Source organism: Poeciliopsis prolifica, unplaced genomic scaffold (genome assembly GCF_027474105.1).
Source record: "Poeciliopsis prolifica strain line A6 unplaced genomic scaffold, Auburn_PproV2 SCAFFOLD028, whole genome shotgun sequence".
Lineage (NCBI taxonomy): Eukaryota > Metazoa > Chordata > Actinopteri > Cyprinodontiformes > Poeciliidae > Poeciliopsis > Poeciliopsis prolifica.
The window spans coordinates 3,574,135-3,596,798 of record NW_026562403.1 but is presented as its reverse complement, the minus strand read 5'-3'; the positions used below and the strand labels follow the sequence as shown (position 1 = coordinate 3,596,798).

General features: G+C 39.3%; 1 protein-coding gene across 3 annotated transcripts in view; it reads right to left on the bottom strand.

Moving 5' to 3' along the window:
* ssbp2a (single stranded DNA binding protein 2a) overlaps positions 1 to 9,624 on the bottom strand; it is a 50,053-nt gene extending 40,429 nt beyond the window's left edge. For all 3 annotated transcript variants that reach the window (XM_055048931.1, XM_055048932.1, XM_055048933.1), the window contains exon 1: positions 9,418 to 9,624. In XM_055048931.1, the coding sequence (XP_054904906.1) occupies positions 9,418 to 9,473 (56 nt within the window). In that variant the 5' untranslated portion in view covers positions 9,474 to 9,624. The remainder of the gene's footprint in view (positions 1 to 9,417) is intronic.
* Positions 9,625 to 22,664: the final 13,040 nt, after the last annotated feature.

The window sequence follows — 22,664 nt, the reverse complement described above, 5'->3', positions numbered from 1 at the left end:
CCCCCGTTATCAATATTGATATGCTTATATCAATATTGATATGCTTATATCAATATTGATATAAGCATATCAATATATCAATATTGATATAAGCATATCAATATTGATATAAGCATATCAATATTTTCTACAACCAATTTTTGTTGAATGTAGGTCTTTTAGACCTACATTCTTCTTTGCAGAATTTTTCTAGTTCAATCAGATGGGATGATAAGATTGTGAACATCGACTTTTAAGCTGTGCCGAAGATTTCGGAGAGGACTTTAACAGGGTCATAGTGTGGCATTTGTCATGTGTTCCCAAGGACTTTGATGGTAAATTAGTATACCCCAGACCTTTGCATTTACTAAAGAATGCAACCTGTAAATAAGATTGCTTGCCCCAGATTAAGATACATTTAAAAAACCATATATCCTTTTCTTTTGCTATTAATAGATAAATGGATAAAAGGGTGTTTGACTATCTTTGGAGAGAAGCTTAAAAAAAAAGAACTCCAAGAAATTCTTTCACCTCACCCGACAGAGAACAGTTTAACTGAGCCTGCATGTTCACCGGCAGCTTTCTGTTTTGGGAGAATCTTCTCAGGTTACAGGAAGCATCAAGGAGGGAGAGCATCCCTTACTGCGCTGTGGTCTTAGGGCAAAGCTGAACATGTTTGGAATCACCACGGGCATCGAAAAAACTTCCTGACTAAACCACAGCAGCAAGCACTAACAAGAAAAAAGCCAGATAGTGGTTTCCAGTCACGGTCAGCAGAACCTCGACCTCATGCATGGCACACAGCTCTGAATCCTTTACTCCCCAAATGTCAGTGTCTTTATCCCACTGCTAAACTTGGTACATTCACCACTGCTAAAGATAATGTAAGAGAAAGAGCAAAGAAGGCAGAGATGAAAAAGGCAGTGACTGCATTTCTAATTAAAACAGGAGCTTTCAGGGACAAGGATGGGGTCCTGAGGGAGCAATGTGGTGCGATAAACTCACTCATCCATAAACCTCTTTTACGTCTTTTTTTTTTTTAAGGGTCATGATGAAAAATTACCAGGATCCTGCGCTACCAAGATTGAAACAGAAGACTTCTGTCACATCATTTCACCTTAAAGACCACAACCCATTTTGCAAGTGTTTTAAACAAGGCACTGTGTTGCCTGCCATCCTATTTTTCTGCCTGCGTCGATCCCAGCCTGTCTCCGTTTGGCTCAATAAAAAAAAAAAGGCCCCTGCTTTGATAGCACTTCTGTGGAAAGTTACATCTCTGACAATGGGGATAAGAGGCAGACAGAGGGATGCTCGAGGATAAAAGAAGACTGGTAATAGCCTCTATACATTAAGAAAGCTGTTTTCTATCAGTCATTGGTATAAAGGGTAAGCATATGAAGGCTTTTTTTTTTTTTTTTTTAGCTTTTCTTGTAATTCCAGTCAAAAGATAATCTGAGGCTCTTCAGCTGTAGTTTGAATTTTTGTACCCTCTCACTAAATATCAGGGCCAGTGGAAGACAACAACAGAGTGGTGACAGTTCCCCGTGTTCTCTCCACTGTTCACATGCGTCCCTTGACAGCTGGAGAGGCCACTAGCTGTGCTATTAGCAAACTACAACATCGCTGGATGTTGTAGTTTGCAATCACACAGAGGCAACGCGACAGGCAGACAGACAGACAGATAGGAGGAGGATTTTTGAGGGCCTAAACATATGGACAAAGTGCTATGAGCAGACGCCCCAGATGGGATTACAAATTTACACATACAGTATGCAATCCGTTAATGTCACAACAAGCTTGTGTTGTTGTGTCTGGACTTACACTAAGAGGATGTTATTTTCAAAATAAAGTCCAGCAGGTAGTTCTTCTTTATGGAATGCAATTTATATAACCCAACCGAGCAAAACATAATACACTTTATTGTCACTGTGGCTCAGAGTACAACAAAACTATGGGCACAAAAGAGAGACAAAAAAAACATTCAAGAACACAAATATGTACAATAAAATATAGGAACAACATACAAAAATGACAAAATACACAGACTAACGTCAGGCTGTGCATGCTCAACGGACCAATTAGTATTTTTGTCCAAAGTTGCAAGTTTTTCTTTTTAAATGATTTTTATCCAGATTTTAAACAAAATTTGATTCTCGGTATTTGTTGACGTTTTTTTCTGTGATTTTTGTCATCTGCATCTCCAATAAGCCAAGTGACTGTGTTATACACAAGTTTTTAAGAAAATGGGATCAAACACAAATGCACAGCTTGCAAAATTGTAATTAAGGCTGTGCCTATTATTTTATTGATGTAACAAATCTGTGGTGTTCCTTGAAAATCTAAGTGTCTCCTTTGAAAGAGAATCTGTCTTGTCTTCTGCCACTTCCTGTCTGCCTATGTGTCAAGTGGCCTGCTCTGCATACTGTGTTCAGTCAGCTTTCATGGTGAGGTTGAGCAGCTGGAACAATAGAGTCAGGATGCAGCAATTAGTCTTCATAATCCAGGACATCCACTATAATAATCCCATTAATCTAATTACATCAATATTTTTTTTATTTCTTAAACTTTTCTTCAGAAGTAACATTCCCCTCTCTATGAAGCATAACCCTCAGTGACCCCCTTCCACAGTATTTAGCTTGTGTTTATGCTGATTACTTCAGTTAAGTTCAATAGCAGTCATTGGTCAGCTCTATGTAAACTCAGCTCTGTTTGCACGGTTGATGTGCAATTTTAGTGCAAACTATTTAAAACAAACTCATAAGTAGGGCTGCAACTGATGATTGGTCTAGCAATAAATGTTCTGTGTGTGCAGGAGAGGGTTCCCTCCAGTTAAATCACTTTCCTCCCACAGTCCAAAAACTTTGCAATTAGGTTAATTAGTCTCTTTAAATTGTCCTTCGATGTGTGTGCATGGCTGTTTGTCATGACTGTATCTATAGAAAAAGAGTTGAATATGTGTTGGAAACACATTTTCTGTGTTTTGGATCCAGGTAACCCTATTAAAAATACACTCTATTCTATTTTATAAGCCTTTGAAAGAAATAAAATTACTGAAAAATATTCGATAATTTAATTTAAAAGCGTAATTGTTGTTAGTCGCTGCATTACCTGAATCAAAAAATTTCACAATGCTGAAAGTGATGACTTCAGGTGAAAACATAATTGAAGAGTGGCAAGACACAAGTCGATTGAAGAAGTGTGGATCAAGTCACATGTATTTTTGCACACTAAAGAGTAAGCAGCGTCTGTTTCAGGTGATGTATAGCCAGAAATTTCAATACTCTTTTTAGCTGAATTGTCTTAAATTAGAGCAGCAAATTAAAGCTGACCCAGAGCAGCTGCAGTTGGGACAAATGATCAGTCACCAATCAGAGACTGCAGCATTATGAATGTCATTGGTGAGTGGCTGTAACACTGATGAAATATAGGGTAATATCTTAATGTGGACAGCTTTGATTTGATCAACTTTAAGTACTATCAGTATCAACAACGCCTAAAGTCAAATGACTTGCATTAGTATTGGGGAGAAGAAAATCCTGAATAGAAAAAAACCCCCAACAGTTCCATATTGTTTTTCTAGAAATGTATTCATCCTCTGGGTACAATATTGTATTTATGCTACAAATTGCATTCCTTTTTGTTCTAATGAGCACATCTGTGATAGTTTTCAGAGCCAATGAACAGCAGACCAGTGTGTGTGTGTGTGTGCGTGTGTGGGTGTGTGTGTGCGTGTGTGTGTATATGCAGATTTAGTTTTATTGTAGTTTCCTGTAATGCGACTCACAGAGAAAGCCAGAGTGGCAGCCTGAATTGCATCTGTCAGATAAATGCTCCCAGCATGCACTGCTCTGCCTCAGTCTGTGAAGTACTGCATTGGCAGCCTACTAGAAAAATCCTGAAGTGTTTCAGTTGTGAAGGAGATGTGTGTGCAGAATGATAATCCTTACCTAAACCAACAATCCATTATCTTCACCAGATTGATGGATGGCAGATGAAATAGAAACTTAGCAAAATGACATATATCGAAATAGTACTAAAACAACGAGTTTGCTTTTTCACATACTGACTTAGAAAAAACCAAGTGAAGAGTTAAACTTGGGAGGATTACGCGGAACAAGACATGCTCTAATAAAAGTTCAGAAATAAAGACCCTCCAAGTATTCTTGCGTCTCTCCCAGGTAAAGTTTGCTTTTTGTTTCGTAAATACTGAGAAAGGAGGAAAAGAGGAATGTGCACTATTTGCTGCAATGCCCCTCAGTCAGGACCACAAACCCAGAGCTATGTGAAATGTGTCCTCTGACAGCCAGTGACTGAAACCTACACTCATTGAACAACTGGAGTACACAGTCAGTGGTTGTGTACTGTCACTTCCAATCAAAATCAAATGCAGACCATAACACAGGTACAGACAGAGGAGCGGGGTGGGAGTGCCATCTGAACGCTATGGAGGGTGTTCTTTGGACACACAGGTGTGAAGACTGCCTTATACTCTGAAACGCTGACACACACACACACGCATGTATGCATGTATAGGTGTACATGCAACCAAACATACATACATACATATCTCACACACCACCAACACGTTGTACAGGAATCCATAGAGGCCAGCTGCTTTCAGAGCCCTACATCTACATGGGCTCGATGCCAGAGCCCCTTGTCTACAGGGGTCCATTCTAAGGTCAATACGACAACACTGTAAACTAATGATCCAGCAAATTCCCTCAGTCCCGCTCTGTCTCCTCCTCCTTCGTTTTCCTCAATCTGTTGCTACTCTCCATCTCTCCCGCTCTCCGATCCCCTGCTGCGCCACAGAAATGAGAAGCAACTGAGGGCTCAGCAGTGGCGGGCCTGCTCTGCTTCTCTGATACAGACCACAGATAAACAAGTCTGCTTGTTAACAGACAACAAAACTTTGCCTCACTTGATTCCCTCCCCCCTTTTTCATCTAATGTTTCCTTGCTGCCCATTCCTTTCTTCTCCTTTGTGGCTTTTGCACTAACAGCCGATCGACCGTGACTTGTACGGTGAAATGTAAGCACAGATAATGAGCTGAGCTGCAGCAACATCAGTTGAATTATTAACTGGGAAATTTATACATTATTTGCAAAGTTTTTTACCTCGCTCTTATTGTGAAATTTAAAATGGTATCAATAGATATATATGTATGTAGGCAAATACATATAAGAATTTTATATACTTTTGATATGTCAGGGATATAGACTTTTAATTATTCTATCAGTTTGTTATAACACGCTCACTCAAAGTGGGTAGAATGGAATATGATTGATGAACAGCATTACAAGTACATTGATTTTCATGTGGTCAAATTTCCCTAATTTTTTTTAATCAAAGAAAATATTCAAAACCAAAATAAATATGGGGAAATAGAATTTTAAAAGTTTTTGAGCACTGTGCAAGAAACTTAAGCATACTCATGTTTTTATGTAAACTATTCTATCATACTCAGGTTATAAAGGTTACTTGTCCTGCTAAAACCCAGTCTTCAGTCCTTCCCTTCCTTTAGTTCCCTTCATCTTCCCGTCTTTCTCTGCATCTCCTATACAAATCCACTCCCGCAACATAATGCTGCCACCACCACATTTCACTGTGAGGGAGTTCATGGTGATGTGCAGTGTTAGTTTTAAACCACTTGTGTCTTGCATATAACTAAAAAAAATGCTTTCATTTGGCCAGAGACATCCACAAACCTTTTGCAGTTTTTCCCAAATAAATGTGAATTTTTTTTCAACATATACTTTCTTCTTACTGCTCCTCAATAAAGATCTGATCTGTGGAGTGCAGCACTACTACAACAGATTCTTCTACTGGAGAGGTTTTGGCAGTATGGTACTGGGTGGCCAAGCCTAGTTTGGCATTTCACAAAAGAATGAACAGTGTTCATGTGCAAAAAACCGTTTATGCTTTTTGCCTATTGCTTGATATTGCTGATGAAATATAAAATGTAAGTTATCATCAATATCAGTCACACTGTTTTCTTTACAACACATACAAATGTTATTTGTCACAAACCCCATGATATGACGGCATCGCTGTACGGATGTTCTGTATGTCTTTAAGCAACTTCTACAGAATAAGTGTCAGTGCATGTCCTTCCACCAGAGATGCAGTGTTCACGGGAAGTCTCTTTCTGGCCTGCAGCAAGCTCTCCATCACTGCCTCAGTCAGAACACGCAGTAAGCCAGTGACAGAGCAGAACCCACTGTTCAGTCCCTTTTATATCGATCTATAATAAAGAACTTGGCTAAAGGTCTAAGATGAATACTCAGTCACATTGTTTACTTACTGGATTCAAAACACACAACAAATGTCCAACAGTCATTAATTGTGCATTAATGTGGCCTTTTATAGACTTCTCCTTGGATTTAACCTAAACAGGAGACACAAGCATTTTTAACACACATACATATATGTGTGTGTGCTTACAAATGACACTGTGGCTAGTGATTGACTTCCTCACAATCCAAACTCTGACATTTTGGACAAGCATTCAGACCTGTTAAACTTGATCCAGGCTATAAATAAAAGACGTAAACTGCAAAGTAGGAATCATCTGCAACATTTCTCATACAAGGCAAGGGCCAGATGACTTCTGTGTGTTTGTGTGTGAGCAGAGTTTGGTCATTATGGCACACATGCCTGAACCACCAAACTTATCGTATTATGCTGGGCTGCTTTTCTGTTCCTTGGTTTTGCAACACTGTGTAAGAGCCTTCTGCGGGTAAGAAGTACGTCACGCTGTGTGGATTTGCAGGTACACCAGAAATGAGCAGGGAAATAAACTCACATCTAAGTCCATTCTGTCACTACTGACTTTTGTCGCAGATAATCGTACAGGTATTCAGCTAGAAATAACTGCTCAAGAACTTCTCAGCACTTAACATGCGCAACAAAATAGCCTCATTAGTCCACCAGAAAGTCTTTATATGAGCATTGTGGAAAATGCAGTCTTTAGAGAACAAGAAGTAATTCTATTAAATATCTCATTATGCAATGACATAATTAAGACACTTATTCATTGTTTTTACCTAAAAAGAGTGATGAATGAATGAGAACTAGTCCGTGTGACTGTGAATTATGTGTGGACTTATATCAAGTTCATGCTAAGGGTGAACTGGCACAACATCAATGATATTCAGCCTGGTCAAATTCCCTTCAATTTCTGGTCTTGCACACCATCCATCCTGACAGAAAGATTAATCTACTGCCTTAGTCTTTTACCAACAAAGTCTCTTATGTTGCCAGGACTACTCTATTATTCCTTTAGTTGTAAATCACTAAGTGGATTTTTCAAGTTTTTAAGTGGTGTAAAACAACTGCAGAAATTGTATTTCAGGCAAACAAAAACAAACCCAAGCTTGGCGATGTTCATTTTTGTTCGATTCTCATCACTCTTCAGTGCTTCGTCTAGGATTTCAACCATTGCACTTGTTAGGACTTCTACTAGGCCAATCATTGAACAGAAGGAAAAGTTGTGAATCATAGATGTTAATTTTCTGTGCTCTTTTTGAATTGCAGTCCATCTCCGGCTGTAGTTTGGAAATGATAGAGGAGGAAGTGAATGTGCGCTGGCCACATTTCCAAATACTAAGCAATTAAAATCAGGGCAAGAGGAATGCATAAGACATTTTAGATATGGTCCAACTCCCCACGCGGTTGTTTACACTTTAGAGCATGTGCAATTTCTGGTGAGCTGTCTTAAGCTGGTACATTACATGCATCAGATTTTATTAAACTTGGCTAAACATAACTAACATTTTGAAAGAAAGTCATTGAAATCCTGTTCGTTTACTGAGAATGAATTTGGTCAAAAATAGAGAATGAGATCCCTTTCTCTTAATACAAAATCATTTTTCACTTTAACATCCCTTTCCTGCAAAAAAAAAAAAGACTTTATTTACTATTTATTGATTTGTTTTTAGGTTTGTTTTTTCTTGGTCCTCGAGTATTTTTGACTCAAAATTTTGCCAACAAGTGACAAAAAGTTCAGACACCAACAGACTTAAACAAAAAATAATAACTAATTATTAATTAATTAAAAAGTGCACATCTATATACATAGATGTACTAGAAAATCGGACAAAATCTAAAATGTTTCTACTGGTGCAGAAATAAAGGGCACTAAAGAACAAGCATTACAATGGCGATACACTAAAATGCTTAGCCTCCAGCCCAGAGTCAGACATAATGCATCAATGTACGTTAAGTACGCATAATAACAATAAACATCCTTTTATATGAGCAACTTTAAGAACTACAATACAAATAGCTGAATACAGGAGCACTTACATAAAGTTTTCCAAAAGGTGAGCTGAGGAAAGAGGGCACTAAAAACTTCAGGTTGGTGTACTAAACCCAGTGACTTTATGATGCTGTAAAAGCTGGTAGAGAGCAGAGCTGCGATGGAGTGATGGCTATTAAAAAGTTTAAATGCTACACAAAACAAAACAAGACATGAAGGATAAATACTTTTATAAATAGCTCACTAATAAAGCAAAGTAAAAAAAAAAACCTCATTGAACAATCTTCTAAAATTAGTGGCAATGTTGATTGGCACTAATTTTAGAAGATTACCAATACGTGTTAACTTACAACATATGCACAGAGGGGAAAAATAAAAATAAATTCCAAGTTTAGTTTATCATTCTCGTGAACAGATGTTGAAATTGTCAAGTTCGCCACAGTAAAAGCTCCTGTCTAATGAGCCTCCTGGGTTAAACTCAATTTGAAGATGATTAAGCGCAGCTCATACATCGACAAGCACAAAAACTCCCATTTCAGATATTTTCAGGACAGCCGAACAGAACAACGTCTCGGTCTGCAGCCACACATCTCACCCACCGCTGCAGGTGGGACTGACCGGCGTTTGTCCCCCAGACAGAGCCACATTGCGGCTCCGGGGAGCCGAACGCTCCGACTTTCTCTTTTGCTCCGGTCGACTGCTCCAGCAGAGTTTCGCTCCGCATGATTACAAATAAACTATTTATGGTGCCACCATCGAATCCGTACCAGTGTCGCAATGCAAATAAAATAAAATAAAATAAAAAAATATACACCAAAGATAGACATTACCAATACGTGTTAGATTAAAACATGCAAAGGCGTCACAAAGCAGGACGCTGCTGGACTTCAATTGAAAACGTCTCAGAACAAATGCATGTAGAAAACCCTGGAGCTCAAACTAAAGATAGTTCCATCCCTACCACCGTCTTGAGCTCCTGACAAAATGTCTATCTTAAATAAAAGGAAGCAGTGAACTTTCCAGGGCTTGCAGAGCGCTGGGCACAGAGCTCCGTGCAAACTGAGTGAGTCTCGTTGCGCCCTCCCCTGCCGCAGCTCAGTGTGTGACTGGTCCCCGCGGCCGCTCGTGAACTTCCCTCAGAGCCGCTGTTTCCTCCCCCATAAATAAAAACTTACTTTTCTCTGGCTTGGCTGTCGGACGGCACGTTGCTGCTCTTGCCTTTGGCGTACATGCTTACAGAGAGCCTCCGACTGTCACGCACCTGTCAACCCATCACAACCTCCTTGGGCACAGCCCCGTCACCATGGCGACACGAGCAGCGTCGACTCCCATTGGATGTCCCGCTGTGCAGGACCGCCCGCTCGCCAGACAACCACCGCTGATTGACGGGTTTAGCCCCGCCCACTTCAAATTAACCCCACCCCTCTCTCTCTTTCTCTCTCTCTCTCTCTCTCTCTCTCTCTCTCTCTCTCTCTGTCTCTCTCTCCTTTCTTTTTCTCTCTCTCTCTCTCTCTCTCTCTCTCTCTCTCTCTCTCTCTCTGTCTTTCTCTCTCTCTGTCTCTCTCCTTTCTTTTTCTCTCTCTACTCTGTAGATCTGTGTCTCTTTCTGTTTGTCTGTCAGCATCTCTCCCATTCCTACACTGGAAAGGCTTTACTGACATATAGAATCCGGCACACATGTACTTCTAGAAAACATGCTCACATACGCACATCTGCAGTACCTCCCTCATGTTCTTCACTCTGAGCCGAGTGGGGGATTTGAAACCGTCCAACAAGGATTTTGAGCGACTGGCTTTGGCTGTTCCCTTTATAGTCAATCACACCCTCTGCTGACACACACGCAGCACAAACAGCACATTTCCATTATTGTTTTACACACAAGTGTAAGGTCATCCATTAAAGTGTGGAGCATGGGAGGAACCAGACAGAGAAAGCATGGCTTATATATTGCTGCTGCAGTGTGAATGGATTCTGGTCAGTTCCAACCTTCCTTTTGCCAATTTGTTCCCCTATTTTGTTCCCACATGTTGCAGTTTGTTGCCATCATTGATTCATCCAGTTCAGGTTGGTTTCAAATACAAAATATATAAATTTAATGTTGTAAATTGCACCACGTAGAAATCCTTTCACGGTTCATGACATGCACCATTAAGCTATTTCAGAAAACTGGTTTGATCACTGACTGGTTGAAAGCTTCATACTCTTACCTTCACTGGAGAAAGTTAAAAACTCACGTAGGAGAATTTTCCAATTCAGATTTTTTTTTTGAAAAAAAATCTAATTGAAATGTATGTACGTGCTTTACACGTTATAAAAACTTGTTCAAACATTTTGCATGTTAAGACTTGTGCAATGACCTTAAGCATACATTTTGTAGATGATGAGACTATGCAGCAGATACCAACACAATACATTTTGATCAACATGATGACAATAGCAACTGCAAATGTAGGAAATGTGTAGCAGAGAGTTATACAGTATCTCTCGGATGTACCATCATAGCATTTGCAACTTGTTCAAAAAATTGAGAAGCACCTTTTTTGATGTACAAAAGTGACACAATAGTTTAAAGATTGAACCAGTATGTTTGAGAATTTAAATTCTGATGCAACAAAATAATAAATAAATGACCAGAGCAACTAAGAAAAATGTACCTGAGCTTTTTCCATAGGGTGGAGGATGCACCATATCTATGATTCTTATCATTCCAGACAGGGTGAGGAGCTCCGTCATTTGGGTGCCCTCAGACCAGAGCAGTGGCTTCTAGATGCTGAAAGGTGTCATTTGATGTGTTACAGATATAGAATCAGATCAGGATGATTCCTGGATGCCTTCATGTGGAGGTTTGCTGGACTTGTCCCACTAGGAGAAAAGCCAGAACAAGTTGGAAGGACTTCATTATGATTCTGGCCAAGCAACACCTTGGATTCCCCAGGAATGAGTGACGCCAAGGAAGGGAAAGCTGGAGTTGTCCTCCTTGACCTGTTACCCCCACATCCCGATCTCAGTTAAGGGGAAGATAGTTGATGAACAACACACGAATTGCCTTACAACAATCTAACGTCTCCAGAGCCAGTGGTGTGGGTGTGCTTTCTGATATGGAGCATCAAATGCTGTGTCATGCTCCTGTCCAGTTTGGCAGTTAACAGACAAGACAGCTCACTCTGCTGCCTTAATGTACTCAGAACATTTCATCCGAGAAAAAAAAGGATACAAGAGAGAAAGATGAGCACAAATCTTAGTTTAATGCCATTCAAATGTTGTCAGCAAGACAGACCATCATGCAAGGTGGCTGATTCCCAGACAGAAGTGAGTTCTGGAAAGACACAGATTGTTGCAGTGTGATTGTGTGAGTGTGCGTGCACTAAGGGTACAGCACAGGGGCAGCAGTGTTTATGCTTACGCAATGCTCCTGCGATGTGACCTAGTTGGAATGGATGTGTGCTGCCTCATTCCCTCCTGTTTCCTCTTTCTGTGCCTGTCTCTCGCTTCTTCCCCTTAATGTCTCATCCATTTTTTTTCCCTGACTGAAACATATCACATTCTCTTTTCACCTCTTGTTGTTTCATTCCTCTTCCTCCTCCTCCTCCTCAAACATGCAAGAGCAACCCCCAGACAGCAACCCTGGGAAAAATAAAAAATAAAATAAAAGCTAAACTTTTGGTTTTGGGATCAGTCCCCCCCAGGGTCTATCACCATGACAACCAATCAGAGGTGATAAGCTTGAGTTTCAGAGGACGGAGGAGAAAGAAAGACATAACAGAACAAACTGAACTGAAAGTGGAATATAAAGAAAATATAGAGGTTATCAGGTCATCTTTGGGATAATATGTCATATGAAGATAGATAGATAGATAGATAGATAGATAGATAGATAGATAGATAGATAGATAGATAGATAGATAGATAGATAGATAGATAGATAGATAGATAGATAGATAGATAGATAGATAGATAGATAGATAGATAGATAGATAGATAGATAGATAGATAGATATAGATAGATAGATAGATAGATAGATAGATAGATAGATAGATAGATAGATAGATAGATAGATAGATAGATAGATAGATAGATAGATAGATAGATAGATAGATAGATAGATAGATAGATAGATAGATAGATAGATAGATAGATAGATAGATAGATATTAGTCAAATTCAGTTGTTTGTTGAGAAATTCCCGCTGGATATTTATTCCTTTGCCTTTTCAGTTTTAGCGTCCTCCCTGACTTTTTCTGAAACGCAGTGGAACCATCTACTGCAGGCAGTTTTGTGTTGACCATATGTCAGGTTTTGCTGACAGGAGGACATTCTGTTCCAACCTTAAGAACGAAATAATTAAAGTAAATTCTTATGTTCTCCTGATAGTGTACTACAGTCATCTCAAACCTGCAGGTCCAGAGTTATGTGTTGTTCTTTGACCTTTCCGGCTCTTAAAAAAAAAAATCTAATTAGAAAAGTTTTTAATTATAAAAACAATTTTAAAAAAGTTTTTAATTATAAAAACTATTAAAAAAAAGATGGTGATAAGTTTTGTGATATGTCTGCATCAAAAATTTGCAACAGAAGGGTAGCAATGATAAAAGGCTTTTGGAAGAAATTTTATGGGTTTTTTTTGTTTCCGACTTTGTTTAGTTTGAATTCTTTAGCTTTCAGAATTATATTCAGCACCTATTAATAAACTCTATCTTGGTTTGTGGCTCTACACAGGACACAAGTACCAAGGTGACCAGAGTGGGAATCAAGCCGGCAGCTCACCAATTGCAGGGAGAACTCCTACTGGCATCGGCCCCACGGTCACAGGAATAATATAACTAGACACAAAAATCATTCAAGATCGCACAGTGGATCAGTTATGAGGACTTGTTCCTCCAGGTAATTCCAACAATCTAACCAAAACATGCATGCTTTGGTTAATTTTCTGATTCAATCTGCCATTAGGTGGAATGGTGCGGATGGACGATTGTTTTTTCTGTGCTTTACTATTATGCCCTTTCATGGAAAGGCGCACTCCATCTCTTTAACATTGACTTGGAGAAGAGCATCAACTTCCCATGGCCTTGCAACGTCAAAGCTGCAGTAAAAATGGATGAATGGATAATCTCTTTTCAGTCTTGTCACTGGCAGCACTAAGCTTAGACAATGTGCACTTGATCTTTGGAATTGAAAGATCAAGTCTGTGACTCAACCTTGTTGTGTCAAATCAACTCAGGCCTGGATCATTTCATATTCGTACAGCATTACGTAAATCACCCAGATTGGGTTGATTTTCTGGGTGAAAATCAACCCAATCTGGGTGATTGGAAAAGTAAACTGAATCATCACAGAGTCACATTACTAGAATATTGAGAGATATATATTTACCTGAAATAAACTGTAGGAAAATAATTACTATTGTTATTTCTTATCCTTTACCACAGCACTTTTTATTTCCCTTTCAATGCCACACACACCTTGCCCATCTTTTCAACAACTGCTTTGGAGTTTTGGCAAACAGTCATTTTGCATATACGATTGCGTCGATGGGCGATGCAATCCTATATTTCCACTGAGAGTGTCAGTTAGTGAGGATGCTAATTAGCAATCTATTAAGTCTTCACACTAAAGAGCTTCTTGAGATTAATTGTTCTGGAAGTTTACAGAAACATGAGGCTCAAAGAATAAATTTTGTTCCACTGTGGATGCCTTATTGCCTTTTTGTGATTTTCGGTTTCAGTTCCGACAAGGAGCCAGTAGTTTTCCTCTTCGCTCGGTTTAAATCAAGGCGTAAAAACCTCTTTCAATAGCAAATATTACCAGCTGCACTTTTAGGATCTTCCAACATAAACTCACTAATAAAATACTCACAACACCGATGGGTCACATTGTCACAATTTATAGATTGTCATGTATGACTCACAGTAACAAATATGTACAGATGTGGTGACTACACAAGCAAGAAAAAATTGGAAAGGCCACAGAAGGAAAGAAAACAGCCCTTTGGTCATAGCCTCCTCTGGTCATGGGGCATCTTGAAACTGCCTCCTCCAAACAACATTAGCTGTTCCCTCCGCCCTCTTCTGTCTGCTGATAAAACACCAGCCCCAGCCAGAGCTTTCTGTTAATGACGGAAAAAGTTACAAATCCCTTACATCTGCCTGTAAAGACTAAAATTGGATGGTAAGAAAACTGAAAACTTCCAATGGACACCTATGGAGCAGCCTGCCTCCATAGGTGTTTGCTGCTTAGGGTAAACAGAGTCAACTTGTAAATGAGCTACATAGTTTATTGAACAGGATTCAGCATGACAGCGCACAGCAGGAGGTGAAATAAGCTCAGCATTCAAGAAAAAGATGTTTGCTCTCAAAGTGTGATGCAATGGGAAAGCAAGGGATGAAAATATTTTAATAAGTGTGATTCCGAACCTCGCTGATTACACGATATGAAAAAGTTGACCTGGTCTTCTGTGTCCTGCTGTGCCAATCCCTCTGTTCTTATGCTGGTTCGCTCAGCGGACTAACGCATGTCAGGTCTTTGCAGGGAGTCAGCCGTCTGAGACGTGTTTAACTTGGAAGACTAGTTCAGGGTGGTGTGTAGTACATGGGCAGTGTCACACATCGTGCATGTTTCCGTCAGTGCCGGATTGAGTTCAGGACAAAATCAGATGTTCATAAAGAAAAAACAAAATACATAAACAAAACCAAACACAATAGCAGAGTTGTTCTGAAAGCTGAGCAAAAGCATTCTCTCTACATGTGCCTCTCGTACAGCCAACCACATATGTTACTGATTTCTAAAGAGATGCAGCACATCCAGCTCTTAAAGTGCTTTGGTTGACAGAAGCATAAGAAACAGGAGATCATCATGAGAGATGGAAGCATAAAATTTATTGTCTATGTCACACATAATGATTTATATGGAAACGACAATTTAGAGTGTCTAATCAACCTAACAGTCATGTTTTAGGACTAGGGGAAGCTGGAGTCCCAGCATGTACAGAAAGCACATGTATCCTCCATATAGAAATACTGCAACCAGGATTTATGCTCCAGATCTTGTTAGCAGACAGTGCTCCACACAAATGGTCTACATGTCCATGCATGGACATGTAGACCATTTGTGTGGAGCACACAAATGGTCTGCATTTCTCCAATCATGGAGAAATGAGGTGGCAGCTCTACATGTCCATGTGTGGCATGGACATGTAGACCTGCCACCTCATTTCTCCATGATTTCTTCTCTTTACAGGAGTTCTCCAACTGAGTTTTTGTCTATTGGAACTGAGAGAGTAAAATTGAAAGTGGCAATAGCAATTTTGCCACCAGTATGTATTGTTTGTATATAAAGAATTATAATAGCTGCAATACAGATGTTTACATAGCCTGTGAACCCATTGTAATCATTAGCTTATTAGAGTGAACACTATGGTCACAACTTGTCATTGTGATTCAAATATTCTGCATGTATGCTATCATCTTATCAAGGAAGCAACGAATCCAATCAAGCAGACTTTTTGGAGATTTAATGTCTTAAGTTAATTACACTGCTGACATGAAAGAGCATTTCATCCCGGGAATAAGTTGAGAAAAAGAGCAGTTGAGCCAAGGTGGAAAACTCCAACACAATTAAATGCATGCAGAGCCCTGTTCTGAATTCTGAGCAGGCTCTCCATCCGCGAAACTCCTGATGATCTGAGCCGAGGAGAGCGTGTGCTGGGTGCTGATGTGACTGACAGAACAGCAGTGGAGCGCTGGTCGGGCTGCCGCAGAGGACTCTGGGTAATTAGGCTGCAGATGAGTGTGACCCAAAAAACAATGCAAGAGAGGGGGAAATGGATGAGGACATATGTGTGTGTGTGTGCGTGTGTGTGTGTGTGTGTCTGTGTGTATATACAGAAAAGGAACCTCTTATGCTGTTAGTCTAAAGCACATTTTTGGATTTAGTAGCACAAAAAGGACAACATGCCAAAGGATTGCATGCAGTCTTCAGGTGGAGCATATGCTTGTGAGAGTACTGACCATCATAGCTCTACGGTTAATTTCAAATCTTTCATTAAACTTAGAGACATGTAAAACTAATCCAAGCATTCTCCTTAAACTCTAGCACAGCAGCATTTTCCCATGTGTGTTAACTACAAAAAAAAATCAGCTTTTCTTCTATTGCTGCTTGTCCGAACTTACTATTTTGTAATAGTTAGAGCACAATTCAGTTATTCTCAGTTCTTTACAAGATTAAAGACTGAGATTCATAATGTATGGAGTAACAGAGGTATACAGGTGTGTCAGAAATTTCCTTTAACATTCTGACCCTCAGTAGTTATTCTCGGTCAATCGTTCAGCTTTGTAAAGTTTTGTTTGTGGACCAGAGCTATACATACTGACTATTCACTGCAAGACAAGCCTCTGCTTGAGTGATGGTTACCACAATTTCCTCAAGTGGCAGTGAGGATGTGTGAAGCATGTTGTTCAAATAAAAGCTAGCATAATCAAGTGTTTCTTTCACTTAGCCAAATCAAACATAAATAAATAATGAATTGAGCTGTAGCAATACACCTGAAGATTACATGAAATATTGTAGCCTTTAATGGTCACAATTACAAAGTGGGATGAATAAACAGAGGATGAAATTGATCTGGTTGCAAGGAAAACACAGAGGGGTTTAATTTAAATCTACACCATGTCCATGTCTGCTAATTTTATTTCAAATCACTTTACTTTTTTCTGTCATATTTATTGAAGGAATGGAGGTTTATTGCTTTTTGGATATCACCAGGGAACTGAAAAGGCTGGATCTAGGTCTAATTGTGCCGATGATGCCTCGATAGGTGAGAACTGAGGTTATATTTTCGAAATGGAACCTGCTTATAAAGTTTTGTCTGACCCTGCCCACTTTTGGAAGTTGAGCTGTTGCTGCATAAGCATCTTTTCCATCAGAGCAATAATTTGAAAATGATGCCTTTTGGAATAATTGAAACTGATTAGTCACCACTGGGCCTTTTAAGAACTAGAGATGATGGACAATCTGGTGTCAAAGTCAGCACAGTGGTTGTGGTCCAATATCAAGCACTTTCTTTGAAACTTTGAGGGATCAGCATGAATGTGCAGTTTGTGTCAGAGCGACCAGGCAGAGTGGTAACAAATACAAGTTGAGGAACGTGATGACACCCCACGGCAGTGTGTGACCAATCTGCTGATGATGATGAAGAGCGGTGTCAGGGCTGTGTATCATTCTCCTACTGCGGTCTCTGTTTGTTCAATAAATTCGTTAAATAGCCAGTTTGACTAGTTTCTGAATTTTGATAATCTTATCCAGGAAGCGCCACCACGTCTTTCCTCTTCCACAGCAAACATTCAGCCACAGAAAAACAATTGCAACAACTTTCAAAATAGGAAGGTACATTAGTGTATAGTTTTAACAAAATATGTAAAAGAACGTATTTCTCCTTTTACATAGATGCAGATTTAACTAACATCTCCAGTGTGTTGTAAAATAGTACGATTTTCTGACTCGTATCTTTAATTTGATCCACCATTATTTAGTTAGCAGATAGTGGATTTGTAACTGTTCAAAGTCACCAGAAGGTGAATCTAAATCAAATGAATGGTTTTAGAACAATAATACAGCACTGGAATTCTGTAAACATTGTAGTCTAATGTGTTTTGGATTTATAACCATTGAGTGCCGCTTCATCCTCTCAAATAAAAGAAAATGTAAAATAAAGGTCAAACTTGATATTTGGGAAGACTGATGTGACACATTTTCTCAGTTAAACCCCTCTATAATTGGTACCAACCAATTGCCACACATGCTGCTGCAGGAATAAAGGGAGTCGTAATGTTTTGCAAAAAAGCTTGAGTTACAGCCAGCAGAAAAAGGAGAGCGGCTCAGCTTTGCTTGTGGAGCGGCAGTGTCTTCATGCTTCACTGGCTGCTTTAAAAGAAAGTGTTGCTCTGCTCCTCACCGAGGTCTTTGGAAGGTGAACGGTAATTGCTAAGGGAGGATTTAGAATGACGACGGAACAAAGCGCCTTCTTTGTCTTACAGTCCTAACGCTCATGATTTAAGACGGAGCAGTGATTCAGACACAAACTACAGACAGTAACATGAAGCTCTTCTTCGTGCGACTGTGTCGGGGAGTTTGTGTGTTGACCAGAGACTGACAGAAACTGATTTGCAGACTACACAGTATTGTTTCTGACTCATTAGCTGCTGTGCCGGCGCTGTGGTAACATGACATCATGGTGGCATTGGCTTTTAAAGTCTGACCACAGGGTACGATGCTCTGTTAGGAATGACTTCTTTCAGTGTGACTTCACCATGTAAATCTCACTGGAAACCACAAACAGGTCCCCTCCATTGTCTGACTTCTGCATAATAAAGTTGTTGGAAAGACAAACAGTTCCTGAACCACCCGACAGACTGACTTAGTCGAATCCCACGCAAAACAGAGGAAAAGAAGTATATGACAGACATGCTTTTATGTATAATGTTCTGAGGAAAAAAACAAGAACAGAGAAAACTGTTTAACATATAATGTACTGCAAATTAAAAAAAAAGAAAGGAAAGAAGCAGACAGAGGATGTGAAAGACTGGGAGGCGAGACTGTTAATGCCATCTTTTCCTGCTCCTAAATGAGCCTGTCTGCGTGTTAATCAGCCAGAAGCTGACAAAGAGCTGGGTTCTGCCTGGTTGTTGGATCTTTCAGCACCCTTCAGGAACCTCCTCTGTCCCGACCAGCATTGTTTGGGAAGAAGAAAGCTATCAGAGGATCTGCGCAAGATTAGGGCTGCCAACTGTTCCCTCTGTGGCTTCCTGTTTTGCCGCAGGAATTCTTGGGTGCAAAAAAAAAGAAAAAGAAAAGAAAAGAAAAGCCACATAAGTGAACATATCCAACCGATTTAACCCTTTCCTATTCAACAAAACGCAAAATATTTAAAAATGCTGGTTCGAAAAAAAAATCCTCTAGGTTAACAAAGTCTACGAAATAAAGTGTTTCATATTCAGAGGCTTTTTTCTATTTCATTCTCAAAATACATGCAACATAACATTTTTTCAACACCACATGACCTTGAATTATAAGGAAAATGATTTTTAGATTTTGAAACTGTGATGGGCATTTTTTCCATACCTGTGTTTTGCCACGGATGACATTTTGTATCTGTGGCAAAATAGGGTCATATCTTGCCAGAACACCTCTCTTCAGATGTTTGCTGCGTATCTTCTACTACTAGCATGTGGTCATTTTTAACGTGGGCTTTCTTTTAGTCTCTCCTCCGTTAAATCCAAATATGTGGAGTAAACAAAGAACAGTTGTCATGTTACCAAATCTTCCGACCTGAGCTATGCATATCTACAGTTTTCCCAGAATTACCAGGCACCTCTTAGAATTAGCTCCAATTAATACTCTCCTTGTCATACTTAAATTTTTTGGGTAGCCTGATTTCACATTGTTCTCCCTGACCTGTCTGCGGTGCCTCTTGGTATCACTGATGATACCTGTTCACTAATGTTTGCTAACAAACCTCTGGGCCTTCAGAGAAGAGATACATTTAAACTGAAAGGACTCTATATACTAACTCTGTTACTTTTGAAAGCAGTTAGGTTAACTTGATTTTATTTAGGGGCTTCGGAGTAAAGGGGACAAAAGGCAGATACGCCACATCTTTCAAGATTGTATTATTTGTAACAACATGTGTCTTTCTCTGACTCGCATGTGCTACTTTGTTTTAGACTATTACATGCAATCCCACTGAAAATACACCTCGGTTTGTAACCGTAATGTGACAAAATGCATGAAACACAGAGAAGTATGAACGCCTTTGCACTTTGATGTACGTTCTAGAAATTCTGAAAAACTGCTTTTATTGCGATAAATGCAAAATATATGAGAAATCTCAGATATGTTCCTCATACCACCAAATCTAAAACGTCAGGTGTGTGGTTCATCTTATGTTATTCTGTTTCCCTCACTCCATCTATGTTCCACTTTACCAAATATTTTTTCTTGCAGTGCTTCCACACCACCTCCTCTTTCTTTTCCATCCTCTCTTCTCTTCAGCCTACTGCTGCTCACTGTCAGACTTCTTCATTTTCCTCCAGATTTAACCCACCACCTCCTGCTCTCCCCCATTCCTCTCCATCTAAATTGCAAATAGCAGCAGTGCCGACTGCCAGAAGAGCTCCTCAATGTCATTAGAGCTGACCCTGTGGATTAACCAGCGGAGGGAGGTGCTGTGCAGAAAGTACAGATCAATAAAATGCTTATCCTCTGGGTTCTTTGACTTCACTCTGGATTTAGATCTAACTATCTCAAATGTTTACTCCAGTCTTGAAAAAACAAGCAGCCAAGGGTACAATAGGCTGACGCAGTTTGAATATTAATAAAAAGCATGAAGTGTGAGGAGTGACGAAAGGAGGGATCTCTATCATGATCATTTGGCTGCGACGGTGAGCTTTGACTGAAACAAGTTGCATGAACCTGATGGATCAATCAAAAGTGCCAGTCACAGTTGTCGGGATCAGCCGACTATTTCATGAGAACATGTAAAAGTGAAGATGATGAGCCAGGCGTCTGGGTGCATTCGTCTGTGTGTGGTTGGCCAACCTAGGCGCCATCATCTTAGACTGATGAAGCTATGTGCAACAAGAATGCATTAAACAGCTTTCTACAAACACATAGAAACACATAGAAAGCCAAATGGACCAGGGGAAAATTTGTTGCCACTGTAAGTAGTGCTTTATTGCAGTAGCACAACGACACATTGTTTTATTTTATTGTAATCCTTACCCTTATTCTTAATACATTTGCTTAGCAGGGAGAAAATGTTAAGAATAAATATTGTTGAAAACATAGTCTGTTGTACAATCACAGATATGCACGGTTTTCTAAAATCTACTGGCACTAATTGGAACCATGTGCTTAACTGATGAATATTTGGGAAGTGAGGAGGATCAGTGATGCTGCTTGTTTCTGTTTCAAATGTCCTGAGAGCATTGGAACTCAATGATAAACTTTTTGAAACATCCACATCATGAATAAAAATATGAGAACCCTGCCTGAAAGCTAAACATTTTCGGTTGTTGGGTCAGGAATAAAAATTACATCCACAGTAATCTAATCTTTTAACATCCAGAACTTCAACTTTACAGCAAATGCTTTTTCGACTTAACTGGACTACATATGAAGTACAATGCCAACCAAATGCTACTACTGTATGTCCATACACTTTTTTTTTAACTCTAGGTCAGCTTCATCTTGTTCTCCTCGCAAAGGACTGGACTTTGTTCAGTCTGACTAAGAGACTGGAGGTAAACTCAACAGATCTGTCACTGTAAAGATACTGACTTCACGTACAATCAAGATTTATAGAGACCCATACCAACAGATGTATTGTGCCAAATCAGTGTGTTAAAACACAGCTCTGGTCTAATATATTTAGTTTGACAAGTCAAAAAAGGAGAACAATAACATCTTATTGAAAAAAAAGGTTTATTTTTCTGATATTGTTGTTGGAAAAAGAACAGGTAGTAAAATGAAGGTTTTTGTATGAAAGGCTACTTGGAGGGCCAGTTTGTAATTACCAGTAGCATAGAATGTGACACACAGTCCATCAAGTTCTGTGCTGATTCGCACACATACAGTTTATTGAGTATGTAAGAGTTTAGTGCCATCTAGTGGTTGATTTTAGTAGAGTCAAACAAGTACAGAAAATAATTAAATAACATACTTCAGCTTTGATATTAGTATTAGAACTTTTATTAGAAGTAGTAGTATTAGTATTAGTAATACTCATAGTAGTATTAGCATTATGGACAAATAATAAAATGAAGTGTCTGTTTGACACTGCTGAAGTTAGCTTCAGGGCAGGAGCTTGAGTGAATGTTTATTTCAGCTCGAAATAAATCTGGAGTTCCTATGATCAGTCCAAGCTCAAAAAAACATTTCAACATTTTTGAAAACTGTCTGAATTATTATAAATTAAAGCCAGATCTTCTAAAACACAGTGTGTGATTTTTGAAACCATTTTTATTAAAAAATAACATGAAGGTTTGGCCTGAATTATATTGCATTTTCCAGTCATACTTACTCCTCATAGCTCTTTACACAACAGCCATACTCACCAAATTACACTCACAAACTAATTTACACACCAAAAGAAACTTTGGGCTAAGTGACAATCAGGACACATCAACATGTGGATATGGAATTGAACCCGCTAATTACAAGATAAGGACTCTCACTACTTAATTTAGTGATCCAGTCTAAGCTGAAATTCAAACAACTCTGCAATTGAAAGAAATGCAACCAGAAGGTAAAAAGTCTTGTAAAGTCAGCATACAGAGTTTAAAACAAACTGTACAGTCTAATACAAGTGCATGAAAAAGGCTGTTTTGATTGAATATTAAATGCTATTTTACAATACCTGTAATTGTTGGACTTT